The 19,853-nt window shown below is 55.6% G+C and overlaps 2 protein-coding genes across 3 annotated transcripts in view; one reads left to right on the top strand and one right to left on the bottom strand.

The window, feature by feature from the left end:
* Positions 1-11,419, top strand: part of DPYSL4 (dihydropyrimidinase like 4) — a 12,057-nt gene extending 638 nt beyond the window's left edge. The window contains exons 2-14 of the mRNA XM_041461248.1: positions 1,698-1,786; positions 2,061-2,245; positions 3,040-3,204; positions 4,556-4,617; positions 4,709-4,789; positions 6,226-6,294; positions 6,411-6,531; positions 7,149-7,305; positions 7,490-7,631; positions 8,611-8,781; positions 9,455-9,634; positions 10,586-10,757; positions 11,328-11,419. Of these exons, the coding sequence (XP_041317182.1) occupies positions 1,698-1,786; positions 2,061-2,245; positions 3,040-3,204; positions 4,556-4,617; positions 4,709-4,789; positions 6,226-6,294; positions 6,411-6,531; positions 7,149-7,305; positions 7,490-7,631; positions 8,611-8,781; positions 9,455-9,634; positions 10,586-10,757; positions 11,328-11,419 (1,686 nt within the window). The remainder of the gene's footprint in view (positions 1-1,697; positions 1,787-2,060; positions 2,246-3,039; positions 3,205-4,555; positions 4,618-4,708; positions 4,790-6,225; positions 6,295-6,410; positions 6,532-7,148; positions 7,306-7,489; positions 7,632-8,610; positions 8,782-9,454; positions 9,635-10,585; positions 10,758-11,327) is intronic.
* Positions 11,420-14,757: 3,338 nt separating this feature from the next.
* STK32C (serine/threonine kinase 32C) overlaps positions 14,758-19,853 on the bottom strand; it is a 65,162-nt gene continuing 60,066 nt past the window's right edge. For both annotated transcript variants that reach the window (XM_041461613.1, XM_041461614.1), the window contains 2 exons: positions 19,412-19,479; positions 14,758-18,625 (listed from right to left, as the gene is read on the bottom strand). In XM_041461613.1, coding sequence (XP_041317547.1) covers positions 18,508-18,625; positions 19,412-19,479 — 186 coding nt within the window. In that variant the 3' untranslated portion in view covers positions 14,758-18,507. The remainder of the gene's footprint in view (positions 18,626-19,411; positions 19,480-19,853) is intronic.

Raw genomic sequence — 19,853 nt, 5'->3', positions numbered from 1 at the left:
AGCCGCGCCACGGTGAGGGCTCCCCGCGGGGCGAGGGCTGCGGGACCGCGGGGGCTGCCAGCCGGGGCCCGGCCGGGGGTCGCTCCGGCCGGCGGAGATGGAGCGGGGCGGGCGGTCTCGCACAGCCGGGGAGCGCCGCGGGCTCCTGCCCGCCCCGGGGTGCCGGTGCCGGTGCCGGCGGTGCCGTTGCCGGCGGTGCCGTTGCCCGGTGGTGCCGTTGCCGCCGGTGCCCCGGGGCCGAGCCCCTGCCCTGTGCCCCTCGCAGCCTGCCCGCTCCGCTCCGCTCCTTTGTTGCGCGGCCCGGCCGGAGCCCGGCTGTCCCGGCGCTTTGTCCCGGGGCCGCCCGGGGGACAAAGGCGGGCGGGCTCGGCCGCGGGGCTGCCCCGCCGCCCCCCGGTTCCCTGTGCCGCCGGGGCCGGAGATGTGCTCCGGGCACGCTTTCATCGCGGGATGGGCTTGGCAGCGTGAGAGCATCCCGCAGCCGGGCTCTGCTCCCCGCCTCTGCCCGGGGTCCCCGGCCGCGCTCCCCGGTCCCCCCGCGGCTCCCCCGGCCCCGGCCGCGCTGCGTGGGAGGGGATTCCCTCCTGCCGGCGCTTCCCGGCAGGAGCCGGGAGAAATCCCTCGATTGCGATGCCTTGTGTTTTGTTTTTTCTCCTCTTGCTGGCTCGTGGCAGAACTCCCTTGGGAGAAGCCCGGTGGGTGCGGGAGCCAGGGCCAGCCCCGTTACTGGCTGCGGGAGCGGATCCTGGGTGTGGGGTGGGCATGGGGTGAGGATGAGGGTGAGGACGGGGTGAGGATGGGGATGGGGTGAATATGGGCCCCACAAGGGGAGGGACAGTCAGGCTCTCCCATGGGGCAGCAACACTGAGGCTTCTTTTGATTGATGTTATGGGACAAGGGGAAACAATAAGGACAATAAGTCCTTGACAGTTAGAAAAAAAAAAAAAAAAAAAGTAATGCACTTCTTTATATGCCAGCGATGGTCTTTTAAACAAACTCCAAAATGTTTCTAGGCAGTTTTGCCTCCGGACCCGGCTCTTTGTGGTGCAGCATCTCCAGGCTGTGCTCCACGTGCTCAGGCGTCCCTCGGCTGGTTTTGTGCCAGGCCATGCTCTTTGTGTTGCCCATTTCAGCACTGGAAATAATTTTTCAAGCAACACCAGAGAGCAGGAAAGGAATCCTCTGAAATTAGGCTGCAGCTCTACATAGACATCAGTGCTGCTGCTTCCTAAATTTTCGAGTTAAAGATTCTGGGTGAAGATTCTGCAAATCTGAAAACTGTGCCAGTGTCTGGCTTTGAAGTGAGGCAAGTCCTCGAGGCTTTATCTGCCTCTGCTGAGACTGTGAAAACGAATGAATGGCAATAAATTACCAGGTTAATGAGATGCACTGAGAAGCCTGTAGCCGGAGCTGAGGCAGGAACACGGCTCAGCCCTTGGAGCTGGGCGTGCCCAGGGCTGCCGGGCTCAGCCATGCACCCCTGGCTCCTGCCACCCTTCACACAGCTGGGCTCCTCCAAACGGCAGTTTCGTATGGTTCCCCTTGCAAATGCGGTTGTAGAATAGTCTGGATAGTCACTGAACTTGAGTGATTGGAGGGAAAATACTAAACCTAGATTTACTTAAAGCTTGGAATGAGTAAAGTGGAATCCAAACAAAAAAAAATCTTTTTAAAACTGTGGATTTTTTTCCCATTAGAGAGACCACATTCTGATCAAAGGAGGAAAAATTGTCAACGATGATCAGTCATTTTATGCAGACATTTATGTGGAGGATGGCTTAATAAAGTAAGTTAAAAATTTATATTTGCTAATGTAATTTCTTAGAATGATGCAATGCCTTGGGATTTGAACAAGGTTCCTTCCCATAATTTTTTCTTCAAAATCTTTTAGACAAATGAAGGCAGCATCTCAGAGTAGTGTCAGGAAAGAGCTACACTGGTGTAGCTGCAGCTGGAAAGACTTGCAAAGCACTGGCAGCCTGGGCAGGAGCAGCAGAGGTTGTTTTGGCATCCTCACTCCAAAGCTGTTGCCAGTTAAGAGATGCTGATTTCCTTTGCAGACAAATCGGAGAGCACCTGGTGATTCCCGGCGGCACCAGGACCATCGATGCCCACGGGCAGCTGGTGATGCCGGGGGGCATCGACGTCCACACGCGGCTGCAGGCGCCCGCCATGGGCATGAGCTCGGCCGACGGCTTCGTCCAGGGCACCAAGGCAGCGCTGGCAGGAGGCACCACCATGATCAGTAAGGGGGAGCAGTCCCAACAGGCTGCTGCTTTCCAGCAAAACACACCGGGCCTGGAGTCACTGCAGGGATGTTTGTTTGCCTTCATAGCTCAGAAATGTCAGTTTCTGCTGGACAAATCCAAACACCACACAGCTAATTGCAGGTGTTGTGTACCGTGCAGAACCTCCTTCCCTTGCTGCACATGGGTATTAAAAATACACACGTATATTAAAAAATCTGTCTGCTCCTGCCTCGTCAGAGAGCAAGACAGAAGAACACTTTAAACACTTTTTAATATGTTTTTAACAGCTCTGCAAGTGTGGGGCATTTTTGAGTTTCTCAGCTTTAAGCAGAGGCTCCATTTTTGTGTTAATGTAAAATAATTTTGCTCTGTGTTCTGTTCCTATTCCATTCCCAAGAACCACTGCACTGTGTGGCTGCAGGACCAGTCTCAACAGTCCTGGCACAGCTCCCCAGCGAGCCCACGGCCAGTGCTGCAGGGAGGGGAGCAGAGCTGGGGGAAGTGACGGGCAGTGGGGGCTGCCCTTGGGAGCTGCCCCAGAGCAGAATCCTCTCCAGCCCTCACGGTGCTGTGCTGGCTGACAAACATGACGAAGCCAGCCCTGGGGTTTGCTTGTCGCACTTGTGTCACTTTGTGTGGGAGATCCTTCCCCCGTGTTCCTCTGCAGTGCCGTAATGAGCTGGCCCTGCCGTGTCCCCGCAGCAGCAGCAGCTCCGTGGCCGGGGCGCGGTGCCCGGCGTGCCCCTGTCCCTGACGTGTGTGTCCCCCCCTGACACGCGTGTCCCCGCAGTTGACCACGTGTGTCCGGACGCGGGGAGCAGCCTCCTGGCCGCCTACGAGCAGTGGCGCGACCGCGCCGACAGCGAGGCCTGCTGCGACTACAGCCTGAGCGTGGACATCCCGCGCTGGCACGAGAGCCTGAGGGAGGAGCTGGAGGCCCTGGTCAAGGACAAGGGTAAGGAGAGGGACCCGCGGGGGTCACTGCAGGGTCCTGGGGTGGCGGAGGCAGCCCCGCTGTCCCCAGCACCCAGCGCTGCAGGGACACGCGCAGGCGGCCGCGCTCCTGCCCGTGGAGCTGGGACCTCCCCGTCCTTGGCCATCCAGGAGAGAGCTGTGGACGGGGATGTGGGCTCCAAGTTCCTGCCATAACATCTGGGTCTGTGTCCTCACCTTTGGGCAGTTGGCAGCATGGTCATGGAAAGGAGTTTTGGAAGCTGAAGGAGTTGGGTTGGCCACCCTGGCATGGGCTGCTAGACGTACAGACAAAACGTTTAAAGGAAAACCTCTGAGACGGGGCTTAGAGAAGGAGACTCAGCTTTAAGCATTCCGTAGTGGTTCCGTTGTGCCTGTAACTCCTGTGCATCCCGAGGTATCCCTGGGACATGGCTGGCTGGAAAGCAGGAAAGTAGACCACGCGGCAGGGATTCATGCATTCCTTAATACCTATTGCTGTGTTTGGAACTACACTTTCCTTCAGATATGCTAATGCAGAGCTAAATGTCTTCAGTGTAATTTGTAGTCTTGCAAGCAAGGGTTTAATTGGCCAATTACCATAGAAATTCACAGTGAATTTCCTATTAAAATGCAGAGTGGCTGAAGTAATGGAGCTGTTCCTTGGAACACATATGAAATACAGCTGTAATTTGATCATGGTTTGGTGTTGCTTATTGCCTCTATCCATACAAAATACAGCAGCAATTCATAGAATCATGGAATGGTTTGGATTGGAAAGGACCTGATCCCATTCCCTGCCATGGCAGGGACACCTTCCACTGTCCCAGTGTCCAGCCTGGCCTTGGGCACTGCCAGGGATCCAGGGGCAGCCACAGCTGCTCTGGGCACCCTGTGCCAGGGCCTGCCCACCCTCCCAGGGAACAATTCCCAATTCCCAATATCCCATCCATCCCTGCCCTCTGGCAGTGGGAGCCATTCCCTGTGTCCTGTCCCTCTGTGCCTTGTCCAAATTTGAGAATAAGGCATAGACTGAAGCCGCCACTGGAGGAAAACCAGCCTGGGAGTGAGGCAGCTGAGTGTGCATTCAGAGCCAGTCTCAGAGGGTACCTAACCCCAAACATGGACCACAAGGGGTTTCATTTTTTGGTTCAAGTGCACCATAAAGTAGGGGTATATTGTCTTTCACAACTCCCAAGCTTTGGGGTCTGTGGGGACATTTCCCACATCAGCCCTTGGCTTTGCTTTGCTTCCAGTGTAACCCTTGCCAGCGCAACCCCCTGGTCCAACCACCCAGCCCACAGCAGGGCAGTGACAAAGGGACCAAGCCACACGTGTCATTTTCTTTTTTCAAGGTGTGAACTCCTTCCTGGTGTTCATGGCTTACAAGGACAAGCTGCAGTGCACTGATGGCCAGGTAGGACACTGGAATGCAGGGAAAGCCACGGCCTCGCTCCGAGCCAGGTGGGTGCTGGGGGCTCACCTGGGCACCCGCTGTGTCTCGGCAGATGTACGAGATCTTCTGCACCATTCGGGACCTGGGGGCCATCGCCCAGGTGCACGCGGAGAACGGAGACATCATCGAGGAGGTACCGTGTCCCCTGGGAGCCAGGGGGGACCAGGGCCCTGGGGAGGAGACCCCCTGCCCCTGCCCCTGCCCGGGGGGCTGGAGCCCCAAAGCCTTGCAGGGAACGGGACCCTGTGTAGCAGCAGATGCAGGCAGAGGAACGTGCAGGAGCATCAGGGTGTCCTGTGGAATCATCAGAGTCCTCATGGATCTTCACATGTGCTTGGGTTCCCAGAAAGCACTTTGGGGGTTCCTAAGGGGTGACTGACTGCCTTAAGTGATGCTTTATCCCATTATCTGTCGTGTTTAGGAGTTTGGTTTACTTGCAAAAATCAGGAGGTTTGAGGCTTTTACAGTAATGTCCTTGACACTGGCAGTGTTTAACCCCACCATCAGCACTTGGGAATTCCTTGGTGTTGCAGCCTCTGCTCATGGGCCTTATTTTTGCTTTTTACCTGTAGAAAAGACAGTCTTGGCTCCAGCGTGGGTCAGATACACAAGGTGGAGTTAGACTGGCAGTTCCTTAGGCTCACGGTCACGCCAGCCTTCAGTCTGGTGTGGGAGGAAGGCTGAACTGAAAGCCACAACAAATCCTTCAAATGGGTTTATTTGAACAAACAGGATAAAGGCTAATTCCCACCTCCTGGGATTTTATCTGGAACCTGTTCCTCAGCTGGCTGTGGAGCCAGGCAGCTCATAGCTGCAGCAGTGTTTCTGCAAGCTGCCAGCGTGGTGACACTTGAGCCCTGGGGACAAACTTGGAGGAGATCTGTGACAAGAATACAGACAGGCAGGCTCTAAGAGCAGGGTCCTTTGAGGATCCGGTGGGATCTGCTCTGTGGTGTTGGATTACATCCCTGCTTTAGTGCCAGCTGCCTGGGAGGTTACATGATACAGAGCAGCAGAGGGACAGGGTGAGGTGTGTGCTGGACATCTGCGTTCAGAGCCATGAGAGTGACCTGGGACATCCCAGAGCTCATCTCAGCATCTGTCACTGCAGGTTCTCTTTGCTCTGTGCCACATGGTGAGGTGCAAAGGGACAGGAGTGTTTGGGAGATGTGGCACTTGCTGCACCCCAATGACAGTCTCACATCCCTGTGCCCATCCCTGCCTCCTGCAGGGGCTCCTGAGCAGCTCCAGCAGGCTCAGGTGGTGGGATCCCTCTCCCTTTGCTGTAGCTGTGCACCAGGGCTGGGGCAGAACCCTGGGTTTGGGGGGTGGGAAGGTCCAGAGGTGCTGCTGGGACACAGCAGCTCCCATGCAGGAGCATTTCTGCAGCACAGGACAGGTCTCTGGGAGGTGGCCCCGGGGAGTGGGATGTCCCAGGGGAGTGTCCCATGACCCACCTGCTCGGGTCCCTGCCCTCGGGTGGCTCTGGACAAGGTGTGCTGTGTGCTGTGGTGCTGCAGCGGGCTGTGCCCATCACTGACTGCTCTCTCCTTCCTCCTCGCCCCCCAGGAGCAGAAGAGGCTGCTGGAGCTGGGGATCACAGGCCCGGAGGGGCACGTCCTCAGCCGCCCCGAGGAGGTAACGCCGCCAGCCCTTGTGCCAAGCTCCAGGCCTGCCGTGCAGAGGGGCTGGGACACCTGTGTCATGGGACACCCGTGTCCTGGGACACGTGTGTCGTGTTCTTGTGCCCACAGGTGGAGGCAGAGGCCGTGTTCCGTGCCATCACCATCGCCAGGCAGGCCAACTGCCCCCTCTACGTCACCAAGGTCATGAGCAGGGGGGCTGCAGATGTCCTGGCTCAGGCCAAGAGGAAAGGTAACACTGGCCTGCACAGCCAAACACTGAACCTCTAAATCCAGCCAGGAATCTCATCTGACTGTGAGGTCTGAGGAGTCCTTATCTCCTGAGCTCCCCCACACTCTGAGGGCGCTGAGGCTTGTGCTGGTTTCCACGGTAGGGTGTGCCAGAGGTAATTGCTTGGAGCTGGGAAGATTGGATGTGTTGGAAACTGTGACACTTCCATCTAGGCAGACACAGCTGAGAAACGGGGAGTAATCCACTTGTGATCGTTTGGTGTGAACTGAATGAAAAACAGATGTGGAGCAAGCTCCAAATTGTGGCTGGGGGTGGAGTGGGAAGGGCTGGGATCAGTGCTGTGGGGAGCAGGGTGGAAGGGAGAGTACAGTCACCACTTCCCCCAGCCCGGTGGCTGCCAGACAGACACAGGTTTGGTTTAAAGGAAGGTGTGACAGCTCGTAGGAATGTGTGCCTGGTGTAAGGAGAGGACAGGCAGATCCAGGACTTGCTTTGACAGTGTCTCCCAGTCACCTGCGATAATCTAAAGGATTAGCGAGACTCGGAAGTGCTGAAGGAGTGGAAGTGCTGTGTGTGGTTATGGCAGCTGCCCCTGACTGACAGCACCTTGCTTGCAGGCACTGTGGTGTACGGGGAGCCCATCACGGCCAGCCTGGGCACCGACGGCTCCCACTACTGGAGCAAAAACTGGGCCAAAGCCGCCGCCTTCGTCACGTCCCCCCCGCTCAGCCCCGACCCCAGCACGCCCGATCACCTCAGCACTCTGCTGGCCAGGTGGGTCCGGTGCCACACCTGGGCACACCTGCCCGGTCTGTGTCCTGCCCACGCCCACCCGCTGCCATTTACAGCGCTGGCATCGCCCGTGGTGCCCCCACGGTCTGCCCAGCAAGGGGGGCTTTGCTGGCCTGGGGGTGCCATCAGTGCCCCCCTCCCTGAGCCCGCCCTGTCCTTTCCCCAGCGGGGACCTGCAGGTCACTGGCAGCGCCCACTGCACCTTCACCACTGCACAGAAGGCCGTGGGCAAGGACAACTTCACCCTGATCCCCGAGGGCACCAACGGCATCGAGGAGAGGATGTCCATGGTGTGGGAGAAGTGCGTGGTAGGTGCTGCAGGGCAGCTGGACGGGAGCACACGTGAGCTGTGCCTGGGCTCCAGGCTGTCACAGCCTCGTTAGTGCAGACAAGCCAGAGCGGTGACACCGTCTAGACACTGCTGCAGCTTCAGAGAGCTGCTGACGAGAGACTGAGACACACAAATGCCTTCAAAGGCTGCTGTGCAGGGACCCCCTCCGCTCTCGCTCAGTCACCAGGGAGTCTCTGCAGCACTTTCTCCCAAGGGTGGTGGGGTGCTCCTGTCCCCTCGGGCTCACAGAGCCCTGCGGAGGTGGATGGGGAGAAGGTGTCTCTCCCGTGGGACATGGCTGTGGCCATGCTTGCAGCTGCAGGTCACCCCAGTCTCCGTGTCACTCAGTGTCTGCCTGGCAGCAGGGCTGTGACCCGAGGCTGGGATCCGTCCGTGTCCCTGCACCCCAGTGCACACTTCCCTGCCAGCAGCATCCCTGCGTGTGGGGGGCTCTATCCTGCATCCCACAGAGCAGATGTCCCTGTGCAGGCTGCAGGAGCTTGGGAGCCCAGCCACCCTGAAACCTCTCTTGGATGGGCTTTGTTCAAAGAGAAACAGAACTTTTCTTAAGATGACGAGTGAAGATGGTAAAGAAATAGCACTGTTGGGTTCACTTCCAGTCTTTCTTCAGGGGGCTGTCCTTAACCCTCTTCAGTGATCCTGAGATGCCTGTGCAGGAGTTGGAGCCAACCAGTGAAGGTCTTGTTTTTCAGAGACTTCAACCTTTGGAGTCCAAGGAAAATAAAACCTGTGTCTCATGTCCTTTATCCCACAGGGACAAGGCTCATCCTCACACCCCCCTCCCCTGTAACCACAGCTCTGTGGCAGAGCAGACCCTCACCCCACATGGGCACGGGGTGGGGGCAGCAGCTCCTCCCAGGGGACAGCCCAGCTCCGGCCGTGGGGAGGGACCGTGCCCACAGCCCCTGTGCACCTGGGATGTTTGCACTCCCCAGGTCCCCGGGAAGATGGATGAGAACGATTTCGTAGCGGTGACCAGCACCAACGCTGCCAAGATCTTCAACTGCTACCCCAGGAAGGGGCGCGTGGCTGTGGGCTCCGACGCAGACCTGGTGCTCTGGAACCCCAAGGCTACGAAAATCATCTCAGCAAAAACCCACCATTTGGTAAAACATATTCTAAATCATTTTCTGGGGCTGCTTTTAGAGTCAGGAGAGATCTGGAAAGCAGTGCATATGCTTAGCTCATTCATCAGGGGAGGAGTTGTCTGTGTGGGTAAACTGATGAAGGACCTTGCATTTGCTTTTAAAAATAGTAGGAAAATATCCTTTTATTGCTGTAAAGGGTGGGATTGGTACTGAGTGACCACTCCAAGACAGCTGGCCTCTTGTAAGGAAATCTTAAGGTCAGTGTATTTGCTGTGGACTAGAAAAATGTAGGTGCTGAACTGAAGTATTGAACCAATGCTGAACTGCAATGTGTATTAGTTATAGTTTAATATGTATTGAACTATTGCTATAGTTTAATATACAAGGGTATTAATCTTAATACAATAAAAAATTTAAATATTCCGTAAAGAAATATAAATAATATAATCATATAAATAAAATTTAATAAAAGTATTAAACTATTGCTGTAGTTTAATATGATTGGTTTTAAGGTTTATTTTGTCCCTTCCAGTTTGCTTCCCATTGGAATCTTGTTATTTGAAATATGGGATATGGAGGGTTAGTTAGTTCTGACTGATGGTGCATGAGGAGCCGTGTACAAAAATGGGGGGCATTGTTGGCCTCCTCTTAAATCCTGCAGGCACTGAATATCAGGGTTTGCTTTTTTCAGAACGTGGAGTACAACATATTTGAAGGCACTGAGTGCCACGGGGTCCCAACCGTGGTCATAAGTCAGGGAAGAGTTGTCCTTGAAGATGGAAATCTGTGTGTCGCCCAGGGCTCAGGTCGCTTCATCCCTAGGAAGACATTCCCTGACTTCGTTTATAAAAGGATAAAGGCAAGAAACAGGGTAAGGAGAGTTTTATGTGCCATAATCCTGTGTTTTGATCACAATCTCTCAGCTGTAGTGTATTGGAGCCATTGTGATGGCAAACCTGCCACAGCAGCAGGAATATTATCAATGCTATTCTTTCTGTGTGTAACTGCCTGGCACCTCAGTCAAGAATTCTTAGTATTAGTGCTAATAATGACAATTTTATTAGCCTATTACAATGTTACAAAGCAAAAATATGACTTCTTTGTATTGATGTAGAGGGAGGAATTCCTCTCTTACCTGTGCTAGGGAAGTTTCTGTTGCTGTATTCCCAGTGTCTGCTCTGCAGCCTTTGGAGGGTAAGGGATGTACCTCCCTTTGGTACTGGAATACAGTAAGATAAATCCTCCTGCGTGCTGGCACAGCTCTTTAAAGAGACACAAAGACATGCAAATATGTAAAGAGCTTCTTAACAGCTCTGTCCTCCTTCCCTTTTCCTGTGCTGTTGCAGACACTGTAATTCTGCGTGCTGCACAAAGGCAGAGCAGGAATCAGTAACTCAAATTAACTGCAGAGGCAGGAGCCTTGACTCTGGAGTGCCTCAGGGTGTCTGGGGTGCCTGGAGGGCAGGATGGGGTGTGCCAGCTCCCTGCAGGGTGGAAGTGGGACCCAGGGAAGGTGTAGATGCCCCATCCCTGGAGGTGTCCGAGGCCAGGTTGAAAGTCCTTTTAAAACCATCAATTCCAATCATTCTCCCAGGCCGCTACTGCCCCATGTCCCCAAGTGCCACATCCACACGGTTTTGAAATCCTTCTGGGGATGGGGACTCCAGCCCTGCCCCTGGGCAGCTGTGCCCGGGCTGGGCAGCCCTTTCCATGGAGAAACGTTCCCGTATCCAGCCTGGCTCTCCCCTGGCACAGCTGGAGGCCGTTGCCGCGGGCCCGTCGCCCGTGGCCGGCCGTGGCTGACCCTGTGCTCCCTGTGCAGCTGGCCGAGGTGCACGGCGTGCCCCGGGGGATGTACGACGGGCCGGTGCACGAGGTGCCGGCGAGCGTCAAGGCGGCGGCGCCCGGCACGGCCTCGCGCGTGGCGCCCTGCGCCGGCAAAGCCGCGGCGCCGCCCGTGCGCAACCTGCACCAGTCCGGCTTCAGCCTGTCCGGTACGTGGGGCCCGCGGGGAGGGCTGGGTGGGGGCAGTGCCCGGGCCACGCTGGGCTGGAGGAGCTGCGGTTGTGTCCTGTGGCTGCGGCCAGGGGACCAAGCGCAGCGCAGAGAGCTCTAGAATGTTCTATGGTATTTATGTCAATGCACAGAGCCTGGTGGGGGCTCTGCTCCCAGGAGCCAGAGCAGGCAGTGATTCAGCATCATTCGTTCTGCAGAAACCTGCCCAGCAGCTGTCGGGAGCTTGGAAAGCCAATGCTCTGCCCTAAAACCACTTCCATAATGGTTTTTTAGCTGGCTGGATCACATGGGTCCCATATTGTTTGATAAATGTTACCAGTCCCCACATTTTATTATATACAAAATTTATTTCTAGGAAAGCCACTTATAAATCTTCCAGAAAGAAACAACGAAAAATTAAATTCAGGCAAATATAGCCATTCCAAACCGTGCCATGCTCATGGAGTGTCCAAAATGACATATAATGAAATTATTAGTATTTCCTGAGGAAATGTTTTGTGGTTGTGGCATTTAAGCAGTGGGACTGCCCCGCTCTCTGCTCTCCCCAGGGTCACAGGCGGATGACCACGTTGCCCGGCGCACGGCGCAGAAGATCATGGCCCCGCCGGGCGGGAGGTCCAACATCACCTCGCTGTCCTGACGCTGTCCCCGCGCCGGGACGGGCCGGCGGGCCGCGCTCGCCGGCTGCGCCAGCCCCTCCCTCGTAGGTAGAAAGTAGAGTGATCCCCGAGGTAGCGCTCCCGCTTGGGTTCTCTGTCCGTGTTCCTCCGCTAGCTGCTAGGAAAGCCCTTCCCTGTGCATGCGGCACCGCCACGTCCCAGGGCTGCGGGACCGGCCGGGCCCCTGCGGCCGGCGTGGGCATGAAGGCACATCCAGGCTGGATCACGCTCTTTTCCAGCAGCGTCCACTGCCCGCTCTCCTCAAAGGACTTCCAACAGATGAGCACTTCCGTGGTTTCCAGCCAGAGCCCTCCGCCCTGGCCGAGCTCCCAGAGCCACCCCAGACCGTGTGTGCCCCGGTGGGCACAGCTCAGGGGCGAGTCCAGCCCCGTGTCCTGGGCAGAGTGGTGCTGGCCCTCCAGGACCCGGCCATGCCGTGGGCTGGTGTCCTTCTGTCAGCCTTGTTTTTGAAAGATCATTTATACGGTTTTTCAAGAACTGAGTGTGAGTCCAATACCCAATACCAGGGCTCGTTTGGAGGCCAGGTGCATGCAACACACTTTTTTATAAAGATTATTCTAGCCCAGTTATTATATTTAAAGGTGTGTACACAGAGTGAATCTCTTGCTGCAGAGCCATGCATGTACCTCCAGGAATGGCTTTCCGTTCCTGCCTGCTCCTTGCTTGGAATAAACTTGGTTGGAAACCACAAAATGGTGGAAGTGGTTGATGCACCCGAGTCCATTTTGTTGTTTTCTTCCTTTGAGTTTTCCTGCGTGAGGCTTGCACCATCCCCTCCTGACTTGCAGGTTCCTGTGCCCCCCTTGAGGGGGGTGGTGGCAGTGTGGGCAGATCCCACCCTTCTCCTCAGCGTGCTCGGGGCTGTGCAGATGAGCCCAGCTCCAGGAGTGGGGGCTGGCTCCCCCTCGGCCCACGCTGGTCCCGCTGCTGGTGAGACATCGTGGCATGTCCATGAGACACTGACTTCCCGTGGACACTGCCAGGCCTGGGTCCCCAGCTCTGTCTGAGAAAGGGAGCAGGGGTTGTGGTGGGATCTGATTTGTGAGTGGGGGCTGGAACCACACATATGGCAGCTCCAGATACATTAATCCATTAATTAGGAATGAACCCACAAATGTAAACCAGGGAGGGATTTAATTTTTTGCTGGGGTTTTTTTGCTTTTTTTTGATTATCTGATATGACCTACATTTCACAGCTTAATGCTGCAGTGATTTCTGTGTTAAGCATATGGGAATGTATTTGTTTGGATGTTTTAGATTTAATTTTAATTTTAATTTAATTAATTTCATTTGTTGATTTTCTGATTTTCCCTGAAATTGCACCAAAGCAATTGACATTTAGTGGAAGGTGTCCCTGCCATGGCAGGGGGTGGAATGAGATGAGCTGTAGGGTCCCTTCCAACCCAAACTATTTATGACTCTATGATCTCTTTTCATCCTGAATAGAGCTTAAATTACAGCAGTGGGAAATCCATAAGGAATGGGAAAGATAGAAGTCACAGTCTGATGGCAGTGACCTCCCCATCACCCCAACATCCGTGGGGTGGCAGGGACACCCCAGCACCCCAAGCTGCTAAACACTTGGCAAAGGAAGTTCTGAGGTCCCCGTGCTGCGTGTCCCTTTTGGCACAGCTGCTGGCTCGTGCCAGGCCCCCATGGCCAGGGAGGACCCAGAGTCACTGCTGCCTCTCCCACATCACCCAGTTCAGGTCACTCCACGCTCTGTGCCAGCCGTTCCCTTGGGGAGGGAGGGTTGGCATTTATTCCCTCTGTCAGGGAGCTGCCCCGGGCTCTCCCAGCGCAGGGGTCAGAGCCAGCAGCGCCTCTGCAGCTCCGCGGTGCCAGGAGAGGCTGAGCCCCTCAGCCGCCTGCCCGTGGAGCCGGAGCCTGCAGGAGCCATCCCCTGTGGCACCCACACGGTGTCTGGCCCTAATTCCTTGGGACAGCTTTCCTGCAGGCTCTGGGTCAGGGACACCGCGCAGATGCTCCGTGCCCTTGGCTGACGGCGCAGCCCTGGCCCTGCAGCACCACGGCCACCAGCGAGGAGCCCCGGGTCCCCAGGTGTGCCTGGAGTGGGGATGGACCCCCGATTCCCTCAGGACAGCAGTGGTCCTCAGGGATGGACCCCCAGTTCCCTCAGGGCAGCAGTGCTCCTCAGGGATGGACCCCCGATTCCCTCAGGACAGCAGTGCTCCTCAGGGAGCAAATGAGCTGGCAGGCAGGCACTGAACACCGTGCTTATCCCTGGCTTTCCTTGCTCACTGTGTCTATTTTTATTTTGCATGGCTCCCCGCTGCCACAGGGCAGGGTCCGGCCCTGGCCCAGGGTGCCCAGAGCTGTGGCTGCCCCTGGATCCCTGCAGTGTGGAAAGCCAGGCTGGACACTTGCCTGGCCTTGGAGCACCCTGGGACACTGGAAGGTGTCCCTGCCCGTGGCAGGGTGGAACAAGCTGCCATGTCCCTTGTCACAGAGCAGACCATTCTGGAATTCTGTGGTTCTGCATTTCCCTCACATCCAGCACCCTGATCAGCAGCAGGATCAATTGCAGCAGGTAAGAAAGACAAAGCTGGTTGATGAGCGTCGTTTGTCCCTGGCAAATTCCAGTTGCCACGGTTTAGGGTTTAGGCACAGTGGTGATGGCGCAGGGCTGGCAGGCACTGAGCTCTCCTGGCTGCTGTGGGCATTTCTGAGCTCTCCTGGCTGCTGTGAGCGTTTCCTCACCTCATCTTCCCCTCATCTTCCCCTGGCCTGGATTTCAGGGCTGTGCGTGGGAAGCTGCCCTCGCTCTGTGACCCTCACCTGTCCCCCTGTCCCCTGCAGAGCACAGCCCGCTCAGTGGTGCCCCCGGTCCCTCGGGAACACCCAGCAGGGTGCAGAAGGGACGAGCCCAGGCTCAGACGTGGATTGTCTCAGCCTGCACTGCTCCTTTGAAGTGAGCTCTGTGCTGCAGCCAGCGAGCAGCACGTTACAAGCATGGCAAGATAAATCATTCCCGCACTGAGGGGGATCAGAGAGGAAAAGCGGAGATCTCCTGGCACTTCCAGGGGTGCTTTTATTGAGGTTAAGATACAAAACCCGGGGCTGCGCGGGAAACACCAAAGCCCTGTGAGCCGTGGCTGTCGTGCCCTGGGTGCCGCAGCGAGGTCGGGGTCCTGCCCCGCTGCCCCACCCTGGTGCCCCCAGCACGGAGTGGGCACAGCCGTCCCAGGCCAGCGGCCAGCTGGGTTCCAGAACTCCACAGTTCAGACACCTCCGTGCTTTCGTGCATCAATACCCTGGAAATGACACCAAACCCTTGGCAATGTTAAAAATACACATTTATTACTCCACGTGTGCAATGGCGGTATTCCGACGGAATCTGCAAAAACACAACCTCGTCATAACTTAAATATTCTGTGATGTGGTAAAATTGTCATGCAAGAAAACTACGGGAATGTATTAACATAAAATACAAAGATATATTTACATATATCTGCACTGAAATAATTTTTAAAAATACCCTCCCAAGGCAGCAGGATTTCAGTCCAGGGTCAAGTCCATATTACTAATATTTTTGCTATTATTTTATTACTCTTAGACTCTTTTTGGCAAGCTCTGGAGTAATAGAGAATTGGCAACAGAAGAAACATCAGGACCTGACCTGCCATTTGTCTTATGCACAAAATTCCCAGTGAAGGCTGTGGAATTCAATGCAAACACTTAAAAATATGCAACTTTGCAAAACTTCATAACACAACAGAGATAAGAAAACAATCTCATGGCAAGTGATTAAAGGAGAATAATTTATAGGTGCTGTAGACTTTTCACAGCAGATAATGGCACACACTGTATAAATCTGTCATACAAAAAAATACAGGTATTTAAATATTTATGTACAGAAAATTCCTGTGTTCTGGTTGTAGTGGAGGTGCAGCCCAGAGCTGTTAGTGACACCAGGGCTCTGTCACGACTTCACCGTGAGGTTTGCTCAGCAGCAGCAGCCAGGGCTCAGCCAGAGCAGGGGCACCAACACGGGCACCACCATGGGCACCACGCCCATCCTTTGTCCCCATCCCCAGCCCAGCCTGTGCCAGCAGCCAGGGACAGGGAACACCCACGGGAGTGGCACAAGGAGGAGAGAGGATCCAACGCCCAGGACTGCGTTGTGGATGGGGTGAGCTGGACATGGGACACCCTGGCAGGAGCCACAGAGATGTGTAGGGCCAACAGGACCGAGCTGGGCTCAGCTGGCACTGCCTCGTTACAGGGACACAGCAATGGGGACACAAGAGGGGCCCAGAGTGGGGCATGGGGGGCAGGAGGCCCCAGAGCACTGAAACCCCCCACAGGGGTTCTGACAGTAACACTGAGCTGTTTCCTATCACTTGTCCCTTTTCCAATTGCTCTTTTCATGCCATTTCTTCTCCAGGGACTGACTGCCAACAGGTATCAATGAAACCTTGTCCCCTATGGGCTCTGGTGAGGTTATGCCCAAATATTATTTAAGACCAAAACCAAGCACTTGAGTGATTTGTCCATGGTGTCTCTCCCACACAGCACAGTGACCCCACAGCTCTGTCTGCTGCTGCTCTCAGGGATTCAGGTTCAACAGTGCCCCAGCACATCCCTGGAGATGCACTGCAGGATTCCAGGGGTGGCAGGACCCACCCAGAGTGTTTCCCCTGGGAAGGAGCCATTCCCTGGCACCCCCCCAGAAGCCCTCCTGGTTTCTGCCAGGTGCTGCTGAGCTGCTTTGCACAATGCACTGGAGGAGTGCTGCAGGGGGGGCAGGTGACTGACAGAGAGGGCTTGGGCTGAGAAACCTCAGTTTCAGAAGCAAGCCAGCTCCTCCCCACACACACCGACCCTCAGCGCAGGGCCCACTTGTCTCTTGTCCTAAGGAAAGCGATGAAAACATCAATTACACACGTCCTGGAACTGCCAACACCTCTCCTGGCCTGAGAGCTTCTGGCTGAAGAGGATGTATCTTCATCACTTATCTGTGAGATGGTTTGGTCAAAAAATCAGCACCGCTCCTCGTCATTCCAATAGTCCAAAATTTTGCTGTTATTTACAGGAACTTTCTAAATAATGCAGTGGAATTCACTGTAAAACCCCACTCACACTGCTGGAGTAAATCTCCTGTAATACATAACTCCTGAATAAATACATGGTTTGAGCCTCATCTGCTGTGGCAGGACAGAGCTGGTGCTCCAGCTGAGGGATGTGGGATGGAGACACAAGGTGAGCACAGAGCCCCGGGGAGAGGACCAGGCTGCCCGTGTGGAGCTGGGCTGCTCAGCACACAAAGGTGAGCTCTGGCAGGTGAGAAAGGTAATCAGGCCTCCCTGGTACCCAGCAAAGAGACTGGAAGTTACTGGGGGCAGGGAGGGCAGGTTCCCCCAGCACTGCCTGGGATCAGAGGCAGGGTAGCACCCTCCTGCAGCTGGGAGAAGGAGCAGGAGGACACAATGATTTCAGCCCTCACTTAATCACTGAGCCATCATTACACAGCCCCTGAGCCATCATTAACACAGCTCCTAACAAGGCACGGGGTGTGCAGGACCCATGGCTGACACCAGGAACCCCGGGCCTGACAGCATCTCCTGGTTCTGCCCTGAAAATAACCATGCCACTGGACCCAGAGCTTCAGCTCCCCTCCTCCTGCACGCCCTTAAAGACTTCCATGAAAACACATCTCTGCACAAGTGGAGCCACACACTGATTCCCACATAAAACTGTGGGAGACACACGTGCCATTTCCTTGCCTGTGGAAGATCATTTTGTACCATTCTGCCTTTCTGGTTTGCTCATGGAAACAAAAACTGCAGCAAAACTGGTCCTGACAGAATGTGATCTGTCAGAAACACCTCCCATCCATTTCTGCATTAGGAATAGCCAGCAGGGATGCAAACACTGCAGCCTCCCAGGTCTGGCAGCAAACAGCTGCTGGTGGTTTGATGGTGCCTGTGGTGCCACCACGCACCTGGAGCAGTCGTGTGGCACTGCAGGGCTCACAGGGTTCAGCCACAGCAACCAAACCCCCCTGCAGCAGCTTCAACAACTAATACAGTGAAGGCCCCTGAAACAAGGAAGGCTCCCACAGCTGGAGCAAGGGAAGATTTCCCGTCTTATTAAGAAGTTAAGACAGGTATTGGCAAATTATATACAGTACTTGTACTTTACACTGAAAATAAAGTAAATCGAAGGTGAAGGGTCTTTCACAACCAAGCAGCCTTGCAAGGCCACCCGCTCTGCCTCCAACCAAACCTCACCTGTGATAAACTGTGTCCTCTGAACCTGGGCACATGGGGGCAGACCCTCCAACCCACCCCACTGCTCCTCACTGCCTGCAGCAGCCACGTCAAGGAAGAAAACATTTTAAATGTTCTGCATCTCAAATACGCATTGAACCATTACCCAGCCCCTGCAGAATCCATGGAGTGCACAAAAACATTTATTTGCCTTGAATCGGGAAAGGAACTGACAGGTGACACAGGGACAAGGAGGTGCCTGGGACATCCTTGTGCTGCAGGACCCAAGCAGCTGGAGGCTCCCGGGAGCTGGTGCCAGAGCCCCTGGTTTGCACAGGGACTGCCCATCCCCAGAGCAGCATTTGTGAACAGGGAGCGCCAGAGTCGAGCTCACATCGCCTCTTCGGCCTCGCTCCCTGCTCCGTGTCTCCCTGCTCCTGGTCTCTCCCGTGGGACCCAAGGACATGGCTTCATTCCCTGTCCTCTCACTGCATTAAAAACAATGTGTAGATCAGCAACCTGACATTAAAACAGAAAGACTAAATAAGTTGGTCTCCTCCCCTGACAAGTTGCATAGGCCGCATCTTCCCCGACAGGCAGCCATGGTGCCGGGCTGGCGATCCACGGCCGGGGCAGTCCTGTGGGAACTCGGCTTGCTCCAGCTCTCAGGGGGAGCTGGGCTGGCGATCCACGGCCGGGGCAGTCCTGTGGGAACTCTGCTTGCTCCAGGGGAGCGGCGGTGCTGTCCGGCGGCAGCGGGGCGGCTCGGTGCTCAGCGCACCTGAGGGCAGGTGAGGCGGGCGGGCTGGCCTGGCCTAGCTGCTGCCCGAGGAGCACACGGAGCTGCACATGTGCAGGGGCTCGGCCTCGGCCTCCTCGGTGGTCTCGGAGGCAGACACAGAGTCGCTGGGCGGCTCTTGGCTCTTCTTTAGCCTGTGGGAGTGGAGGACAGGAGTCACAGAGCTGTGCCCCAGCACACACCCCAGCAGCGGGCGGGGGTCTGCCCACTCCCTGCCGAGAGGTGCCTACGGCAGAGCCTCGCAGAACGAGGAGTCCTCCCAGAGCCCACAAACGGGTCATGACGGAGCCCAGCGCATCAGCAAATCACACTGAACTGCTCTGAAACACCCAAAACAGCCTGCAAGGCTTCAGCCCACCCAGACCTTGGCCACGAGCACCCACAGCTCAGCCAGGCTCCTGCCAGCCCCTCCTCCAGAGAGCCTGCCTCACGCTCTGCTCACGGACCAGAGAGCCCCAACCCTGGGGAAGCAGCGGCTTTAACCCAGCACTTTCACTGCCTGCTTATTCCCACCAGGGACTTTTCCAACCTGAATGATCCTGTCAATCTATTCTATGTGTTAAAGATCTCCACAATCATTGAGTCCAACCTTCCTCGCCTTCATTTCCCAAAACATCATCTGCTAAAAGCAGGATGGGTGAGGAGGTGCCACGGGGGAGCGGAGGCAGTGTCACACACACATGTTAAATCCCAGAAGACTCTCTAGAGCATATTTTATGTAATGGCAGTTAATAATCCTTGATCTTGCCTGGTTTGTGGCTAGAGCCATTTTTCACACACAGGCAGACCTGAGCTGACACCAGTCACCTGGGGCTAAGCCATCAGCAAGGTGCTCCTGGCTGTCAGGCACTGGCACTGATTCCTAAGGAAAGTCAGAAAAAGGAGTATTTTTCCCTAAAAAAAGCACCCCACACACTCACTTCTCTCTGTTGAAGATGACAAAGTCCTGCTGGATAGCTTCAAGGCATTCCTGGAGATAGTCATTTTCCTATTGAAGAAAAACAAAACATGCATAAGCAGCCCCATTTGCATCTCATTACTGCCCGCAGCCCCCAGCACTCCCAGCTGTGGGCAGGAGCCCCCACCCCCCTGAACCTCAGCCCAACAGCTGGAGGCAGCAGGGCTGGTGGCCATGTGGATTTCACCAGGGGCTGGTGCCATCCGTGGCAGCAGTTTTCCATAAAACACAGATCACTCCGTTCCTGACACAAACATAACTCGTTTCTCCATGTATCCTGTATTTTGGGAGTGCTGTCAGCCCAAAGGAAGCTCAGGCAGCGTGGGGGGAGCCCGGCACACAGCCCACGTGTGGGAGTCCCTGCCAGGGCACACAGGGAGCTGCTGCCTCGTGCCCAGCCCGGG

The sequence above is a fragment of the Pyrgilauda ruficollis genome, unplaced genomic scaffold, assembly GCF_017590135.1.
Source record: "Pyrgilauda ruficollis isolate IOZ18807 unplaced genomic scaffold, ASM1759013v1 scaffold15, whole genome shotgun sequence".
Lineage (NCBI taxonomy): Eukaryota > Metazoa > Chordata > Aves > Passeriformes > Passeridae > Pyrgilauda > Pyrgilauda ruficollis.
The sequence above is the reverse complement of the archived record's forward strand: the minus strand, read 5'-3'. Positions and strand labels throughout refer to the sequence as shown.